The sequence below is a fragment of the Mobula birostris genome, chromosome 13 (assembly GCF_030028105.1).
Source record: "Mobula birostris isolate sMobBir1 chromosome 13, sMobBir1.hap1, whole genome shotgun sequence".
Classification (NCBI taxonomy): domain Eukaryota; kingdom Metazoa; phylum Chordata; class Chondrichthyes; order Myliobatiformes; family Myliobatidae; genus Mobula; species Mobula birostris.
This window is the reverse complement of record NC_092382.1, coordinates 106,951,038-106,959,879: the sequence shown is the minus strand read 5'-3', so window position 1 is coordinate 106,959,879 and position 8,842 is coordinate 106,951,038. Positions and strand designations below refer to the sequence as shown.

General features: G+C 47.8%; 2 protein-coding genes across 2 annotated transcripts; one reads left to right on the top strand and one right to left on the bottom strand.

Annotated features, from left to right (window-relative positions):
- Positions 1-604: 604 nt before the first annotated feature.
- LOC140208146 (epidermal differentiation-specific protein-like) lies at positions 605-1,138 on the bottom strand. Its single transcript, XM_072276628.1, has one exon. It carries the CDS (start codon positions 1,136-1,138, stop codon positions 605-607), a length of 534 nt encoding a protein of 177 aa, XP_072132729.1.
- Positions 1,139-5,324: 4,186 nt separating this feature from the next.
- LOC140208145 (epidermal differentiation-specific protein-like) lies at positions 5,325-5,858 on the top strand. The gene has a single exon (XM_072276627.1). The coding sequence runs from the start codon at positions 5,325-5,327 to the stop codon at positions 5,856-5,858; it is 534 nt and encodes a 177-aa protein (XP_072132728.1).
- The last annotated feature ends 2,984 nt before the right edge of the window (positions 5,859-8,842 follow it).

The window sequence follows — 8,842 nt, the reverse complement described above, 5'->3', positions numbered from 1 at the left end:
TTGTAATTCCACTCCCCAATCCCATTCCAACATGTCTGTCTATGGACTCCCTTATTGCCACGATGACACTACTCTCCTGGAGGAGTTACACCTCATCTTCCGGCTGCCTGGCCGCTAATCTTACGGCAGAAGCGTAGATTTCCCCAGCTTCCGGGAATTTCTGCCCCCTCCCCCTTCTCCCATTCTCCATTCCGGCTCCCCTCTCACCTGTCTTATCCTCACGTCTCCATCGCCTTCCTCGGATACCCCTCCTCAATCCCGTTCTTCCACGGTCCACGCTTCTCTCCTTCCTCAGATATTTATCTCTTCTACCTCTCACCTCGCAGCTTCTTACTTCCCCCATCCACCCACCTTTCCCCTGACCTATCAGCTGCCTAATGATTGAATAAAATGATGGTGCGGAAGACTAACACCAAAACCAGTTCTCAATGACAACAACCGGTGCACAATATAATATCATAGAAACATAGAAAATAGGTGCAGGAGTAGGCCATTCGGCCCTTCGAGACTGCACCGCCATTTATTATGATCATGGCTGATCATCCAACTCAGATCGACAGAAGGTTATAGGTATTTATGAAGCGGGACACCAGCACGGGGCAGCTCACAACTCGAAGTCGCTCTTCAGCAAGGCCTTGACTGAGGACAGCTTGTCATTCCACTTGAAATCGCAATAGTTGGGCCATTCGTTACCCTCGAAAGTGATGAGTCGCTCACCGCATAGGTTGGCGTGCTGGAACAGAATCCACACGCCTTCCTTCACCTTATGGGAAGAGACGAGGTTTTCGAAGCCGGCTCTCCTCAGATCATTCGTCGTTTCCCTAATGCTGCGGCTTTGGCCCTTATAGTTGACGTGCTCGTACAGAACGATCTCCGGGTTCTTCAAATCCTCCTTCACCAGCCGCAAAGAGAGAATTTTCTGATCCAGCTCGCCCAGATATGCGTGGTCTCCGGGACCGAGCACCTTGAACGCCCCCGTGAAGTTTTTGCCGGCGTACGCCACCCAGTGCTGGCCGATTACTCTGATCGAGCGGGCAGTATTATCGAATTTCCGAACAGTAAGGTGGAGAATGTTGTCCACAAAGTCCTGGTCCTCCCCGGTAAAGTCGGGCTTTTCGTAGAGAGTGATTTTACTCATCTTGATACAGCGGTGAGTGCCGTCCACGAGTTTACAGAGGAGCAGCTGAAGCGAGAATTGTTTCCGGAGCTACTCAGTGTTCGGTCAAACGACCAACAACAGCCATCAGCCAATCACGCTTTAGAGGAGCGGCCCCCTTTGGGAGGGGCCACGTCTGAGAGGCGAAGTTGTTGTTTCGAAGGGTTGTTGAAACTTGGGTGATATCCAATTCCTGTAGCTGGATTGTCAGGGCGGTGCGAGATCAAGGAATTCGGGCAGACTGCTGGAGGTGGGGCCGATCCTTAACAAGATGCGGACTGCTCAGAACGTCAGCGACCAGAGTTTTAACGAGATGCTGGGGTTCCACCGAAGATGCAGGCAGGCGGATTTGTCTGACCAAAGGGGAAAGGGTGAGGGAGACAGTCAATGCAGAGTTCTCCCGTGTCCGTTTCACTTAGCAACAACGCTTCCCCCTTGGGTACTGCTGAGGTTGGGTGGTAACCTGTGAGGGAAAAAGAACAACATATTGTGTTCAGTGAAATTGAGGTTATGACCAGCTCTGAGGTTAGCGGGGAAGGCGCAGGTCAGGAAGGGGTTGGGGAAGAAAAGACATTCTGTAGCCGCACGAGAGATGGCAAGTTGAAGTTTCCCACCCGGATTTCTTTTTATAGTAGAAAACATAAATGTAAACCAGGTTAATTAATACTAAAGATGTAATGGTATAAAGATGGGGAAATAAAGCTATTCGAGATAGAATTGTGGCTGACCTGGGCGCTGGAAAGCGAAAGAAACGCAGCAAACTATGGGAAACTGAAGATATAAATTGTTAAAAGTGAAATTAGTCGGGAGCATCTCTACCCTACTTACTTGAGAACCTCCAGGTGAAACTCCTGGAGGAGAGACGATAATGATAAAAGAGCTGTTGAATCTGCAGCTACAAATAGCAGCATTTGTAACGCGACAATATCGTCAGATACGAATGTCCAAGATCTGTACCGGGTAACCGGTAATTAGTTCTGTTTTGAGCTACTCAAACCAGAGCGGGAACAAAGTGTTCCATGTTTGATTAGATAGGGCATGAAGTGAAAAGATGAAGATCACGACGGAGAGGGAAATGGATCAGCCATGATGAAATAAATGACAGTGCAGAGCAACTTCTGCACTCAATACTTTGTTTCTTGAAGGCCAATGTGCCAAAAGCTTTCTTTATGTCCAGATACCACTTTGCAGGAATCTTGGCGGTCGCTTTGTAAGTCTTGCCCTGGATTTCCCTTCACCTCACACTTGTCTGCATTAACTTTCATTTGCCATTGTTAGACCATAGAAACATAGAAAATAGGTGCAGGAGTAGGCCATTCGGCCCTTCGAGCCTGCACCGCCATTCAGTATGATCATGGCTGATCATCCAACTCAGAACCCTGCACCAGCCTTCCCCCCATACCCCCTGATCCCTTTAGCCACAATGGCCATATCTAACTCCCTCTTAAATATAGCCAATGAACCGGCCTCAACTGTTTCCTCTGACAGAGAATTCCACAGATTCACCACTCTCTGTGTGAAGAAGTTTTTCCTAATCTCAGTCCTAAAAGGCTTCCCCTTTATCCTCAACCTGTGACCCCTCGTTCTGGACTTCCCCAACATGGGGAACAATCTTCCTGCATCTAGCCTGTCCAATCCCTTTAGGATTTTATGCGTTTCAATCAGATCCCCCCTCAATCTTCTAAATTCCAACGAGTACAAGCCCAGTTCATCCAGTCTTTCTTCATATGAAAGTCCTGCCATCCCAGGAATCAATCTGGTGAACCTTCTCTGTACTCCCTCTATGGCAAGGATGTCTTTCCTCAGATTAGGGGACCAAAACTGCACACAATACTCCAGGCGTGGTCACACCAAAGCCTTGTACAACTGCAGTAGTACCTCCCTGCTCCTGTATTCGAATCCTCTTGCTCCCAATGCCAGCATACCATTCGCCTTTTTCACTGCCTGCTGTACCTGCATGCCCACTTTCAATGACTGGTGTATAATGACACCCAGGTCTCGTTGCACCTCCCCCTTTCCTAATCGGCCACCATTCAGATAATAATCTGTTTTCCTATTTTTGCCACCAAAGTGGATAACTTCACATTTATCCACATTAAATTGCATCTGCCATGAATTTGCCCACTCACCTAACCTATCCAAGTCACCCTGCATCCTCTTAGCATCCTCCTCACAGCTAACACTGCCGCCCAACTTCGTGTCATCCGCAAACTTGGGGATGCTGCATTTAATTCCCTCATCCAAGTCATTAATATATATTGTAAACAACTGGGGTCCCAGCACTGAGCCTTGCGGTACCCCGCTAGTCACTGCCTGCCATTCTGAAAAGGTCCCGTTTATTCCCACTCTTTGCTTCCTGTCTGCTAACCAATTCTCTATCCACATAATACCTTACCCCCAATACCGTGTGCTTTGAGTTTGCACACTGATCTCTTGTGTGGGATCTTGTGAAAAGCCTTTTGAAAATCCAAATATACCACATCCACTGGTTCTCCCCTATCCACTCTACTAGTTAGATCCTCAAAAAATTCTATGAGATTCGTCAGACATGATTTTCCTTTCACAAATCCATGCTGACTTTGTCCGATGATTTCACCGCTTTCCAAATGTGCTGTTATCACATCTTTGATAACTGACTCCAGCAGTTTCCCCACCACCGACGTTAGGCTAACCGGTCTATAATTCCCCGGTTTCTCTCTCCGTCCTTTTTTAAAATATCACTCGGGATGTTTTTGAAGCTTGGCTGTCGTCATTGCTGCAATACACGTCTTTACTTCTAGACTTTGCCTGCAGTTTTCCTTCACATTAGCATCTTCTATTTGAGCACTACAGTACAAAACAGGCCATTTGGCCCATCTAGACCTTGCCAAGCTATTTGTCTGCCTAGTCCCAGTGACCTGTACTGGACATTACCCCTTCCACACATGTGGTTATCCAAATCTCTTATCAATCTTGAAATTGAACTTCTGCTGGCAACTCATTCCACACACACCCACCATACTCTCAGTGAAGATGTTCCCTTAAACATTTCACCTTTCACACTTAGGGAGTTTCTGCTGCTGGCCACATATTGTTCGTCATCCAGTTTCCAATCTCCACGTGTCCATCGGACATCTCACATACGCGATAATTGTTCCCTTTCGGAGTAACCTCCACCTGCGTACTTGAAGCGTCTGATTTTATATTCATTTCTTACCATTTCAAATGTAGCATTCCAGTGTCATTGGCGGCTGTGCTGTGTGGGACTGGCTTCCACGACCTACGACCAATGACACAGGAATGCAAGTTTTGAATTGGTCACTCTGAAGGAGAACAGCTATCACCAACGTGAGGTGCCTGACGGACACGTGGATATGTGAAACTTCACAACGAGGAACATTCGGCCAGCAGCAGAACTCTATTTTAACAGCGCCCAGGTCAGCCACAATTCTATCTCGAATAGCTTTATTTCCCCATCTTTATACCATTACATCTTTAGTATTAATTAACCTGGTTTACATTTATGTTTTCTACTATAAAAAGAAATCCGGGTGGGAAACTTCAACTTGCCATCTCTCGTGCGGCTACAGAATGTCTTTTCTCCCCCAACCCCTTCCTGACCTGCGCCTTCCCCGCTAACCTCAGAGCTGGTCATAACCTCAATTTCACTGAACACAATATGTTGTTCTTTTTCCCTCACAGGTTACCACCCAACCTCAGCAGTACCCAAGGGGGAAGCGTTGTTGCTAAGTGAAACGGACACGGGAGAACTCTGCATTGTCTGTCTCCATCACCCTTTCCCCTTTGGTCAGACAAATCCGCCTGCCTGCATCTTCGGTGGAACCCCAGCATCTCGTTAAAACTCTGGTCGCTGATGTTCTGAGCAGTCCACATCTTCTTAAGGATCGGCCCCACCTCCAGCAGTCTGCCCGAATTCCTTGATCTCGCACCGCCCTGACAATCCAGCTACAGGAATTGGATATCACCCAAGTTTCAACAACCCTTCGAAACAACAACTTTGCCTCTCAGACGTGCCCGCTCCCAAAGGGGGCCGCTCCTCTAAAGCGTGATTGGCTGATGGCTGTTGTTGGTCGTTTGACCGAACACTGAGCAGATTTAACCCGGGGAACAACTCTCGCTTCAGCTGCGCCTCTGTAAACTCGTGGACGGCACTCACCGCTGTATCAAGATGAGTAAAATCACTCTCTACGAAAACCCTGACTTTACCGGGAAGGACAAGGACTTTGTGGACAACGTTCCCGACCTTACTGTTCGGAACTTCGGTTATACTGCCCGCTCGATCAGAGTAATCGGCCAGCACTGGGTGGCGTACGCCGGCGAAAACTTCACGGGGGCGTTCAAGGTGCTCGGTCCCGGAGACCACGCAAGTCTGGGCGATCTGGATCAGAAAATTCTCTCTTTGCGGCTGGTGAAGGAGGATTTGAAGAACCCGGAGATCGTTCTGTACGAGCACGTCAACTTTTACGGCCTAAGCTGCAGCATTAGGGAAACGACGAATGATCTGAGGAGAGCCGGCTTCGTAAACCTCGTCTCTTCCCATAAGGTGAAGGCAGGCGTGTGGATTCTGTTCCAGCACGCCAACCTATGCGGTGAGCGACGCATCACTTTCGAGGGTAACGAATGGCCCAACTATTGCGCTTTCAACTGGAATGACAAGCTGTCCTCAGTCAAGCCCTTGCTGAAGAGCGACGTCGAGTTGTGAGCTGCCCCGTGCTGGTGTCCCGCTTTCAGCCGGAGCTCCCAAACCCCAGCGTCTGGTTGGATGGATCCAGGCCATTGCTTTGTTGTTGCTTAAGGAAACAAATAAAATACTTCATAAATACCTATAAACTTCTGTCGATCTCATTGTCCAATTCTTTCTTCAGTTAAACTGTCGACATGTCACTGGGGAATGCGGTGCGTGTTTAAGCGAGGGTGGTGTCTTGGAGCGCGGGAACGTTGGGAGTCAGTGACACTGGTAATGAATGGTCATTTCTCCAGAGATGTGACCGAACCCGATGCTTATTTTCAGATTTCCTGTATCCGAGCATTTTTGCTTTTGAAAGGCACTTGTCAAGGGTGGGTGAGGTCGGTGAGTTTGTGGGATATGGGGGAGGTGGGAAAAGTGGGAAGACTGAATTCAGTGGGGGCTTAATTACGATGTTTCCAAAAATTCTTTAAATGAATATCAGTAATTCTATAAATTATCTGTATTGAGAGATACAACACGGCAAAAGATCCGACCGGCCCGCGCCGTCAAATTACATCCCCGTGACCAATTAACTTATTAACCCCACAGGTCTTTGCTATTAAGGGAGAAATCCAGATGGTCGTTGGGGAAACTTACAGAAGTCGGCGGGAATTGAACGTGTGACGCTGGTCATGAAATAGCGTTTCACTAACTGCTAAACTACCGTGCCCTCCCAATCGTTGTCCGGCAATGCTATATCTGCTGCCCCCACCACCCCAAATCCATTTAATCCGAGACTGTTATCTCCCTTCTCAGTCATCTCTTTACTTATTCACTTTCTGAGATTGACAGTAATTGAAATGTATTGCTTACATATCAATGCCCCTTGTAGCGGGAGTGAGCCATCTGCTTCCACGGTGGGCCTTCTGCCGAAACTGTTGAGGATTGAATTGAATGGATGAAAGTCAGGCTTGAGGAACCCTGACTGCCTGTGTTTCTGCTGCTGACGGCGTAGACAGAGCACCAAAGTGTGCAGGGTCGGGTCCGGGATGTGGTGCCAAACTAAAAAAGAATCGGAACAAGATGCAGTATCACTTGTTACGTACCCCGTAACTGGGTTGCCAAACCAGCAGAAATGGACCACTAGTTGGAGTCTGGATTACCGGAAATTGATAAAGTTTTATTAAAGAAATAAGTAACACGGTGCTCTAATCGTAAGGATATAAATGCAACAGGTTAGCAATGATAAAACACACATGTACACAGAACTAGGGTAATAGGAATCAACCAATCTCTATCGCAGTCCAGGGGTAAAATGATCAGTCTCAAGTGACGCAGAGTTCAGTTCAGCTTAGTACAGTTCGCAGTAATCGCTGTTGTGCCGTTGGGGAGAGAGAGAGAGAGATGCAAATCTGCGGTGAACCCGGCACCCAGGCAAGGGCGGACACACACACCAGTTTCCCGCCGATCGTCCCTTGTCACCCAGTCAGACTATGGTCGGTTCCCTCGAACCAGACCTCCAACTCCCACCATTTGTGGGGGCACACCGCTCTTCCAGGGTCTCGTTATCTCGTGATCTCGTGGGGTCTGTCGTGCCTTAGCAAACCTGTTCCTTTTTATCCCCCTGCTGGGGTATCGCCTGTCCATCAAACTTCAAACAGTTCAGAATCAAAGCAACCGGTCTGTCAATATTCTGAAATGTGTTTCTTTCTCGTTAATCTCTCTCCTCTCTCTTATTAGCATTTTGAATGTTTCTTCATTGTCTCACTTATCTCTCTCTCATTAGCATCAATCTTCTGACAACTTGGTTTTTCGTCACACCCCTATCCTTTAAAGAATTTTTACGGGGGTGCATACTAATATACAGGGTCATCAGCTATTCGGCTAATACAGAGAACTTTAAGTTGTCAACACCTTGACAGACAGTCAGCAATCACATTTTACGTGCCTTTTATATGTGTTATTTTAATATCCTCTAAGACCAGGCTCCAATTTAGCAACCTTTCGTTTTTATCCTTCGTAGTGGCCAAAAACACTAATGGGTTGTGATCAGTGTAAATTCTCAGTGGTTTCCGTCCCGGACGAATATAACACAGGTCGTCCCACACAAACTTAGCATTCTTTGGCAAGAGCTTAGTAAGAGGGAGGGTAATATCCACAAAGTTTTTGCAAAACTTCCGATAGTACCCCACCATCCCCAAGAAGCTTCTCAGGACTCTCCTGTCTGTCGGGGTGGGGACTTCGGAGATAGCCCGCACCTTAACCTGCATCGGAGCCAGCTGCCCCTGTCCCACCACAAATCCCAGATAAGTGACCTTCGCGTGGTCGAATTCACATTTTGCGAGGTTCACTGTCAGGCTGGCTTCAAACAGCCGTTTAAACAGTTTCTCTACTGCCACAATGTGCTCCTTCCACGTGTCACTCCAGACCACTAAATCGTCAATACACGCTTCTGCGTTCTTTCGCCCTTTTGTCACTGAATTAATCATCCGATAGGGGTGCTGCTTACTAGGCTGACCTGATGTGACCACAACACCATGTACCGTCTCTTGGCATCGCCCCGGGGCATCCGGACAAACGTGTACGTGCTCTGTTCGGGGGTTAAGGGAGAGACCTTATCAGCAAAGCTGGCCAAAACAATAGACTTCCCCATCTGGTCGGCACCATGCTTATCTTTCCAAAATGGGTTTTCCCCTGATCAGGTGGCACCCTAGCCTCATTAATTTTCCTGACAGCACCGACTAGGTCTGTGGCAAGCTGTTAACATATCAATAGCCTGTAACTGTGTTAGTTCACGTCTATAGTAGTCAATAGCATCCTTCCTCCCGTGCGGCCAGTCAAACTCTTTGACTGTTTTCCTCACCCAAAGTGTCCACCGAGGGGTATCTTGTGGGCCAGGTTAAGAATCTCAGCCCCATAAATTTTCGGCATTATCACCCCCCATTCCTCATCTGCGAGCACGGTACTTGGTCTCCATTTCCTCATTAGCACTCCCTCCTTCACATAATAGCCCACTG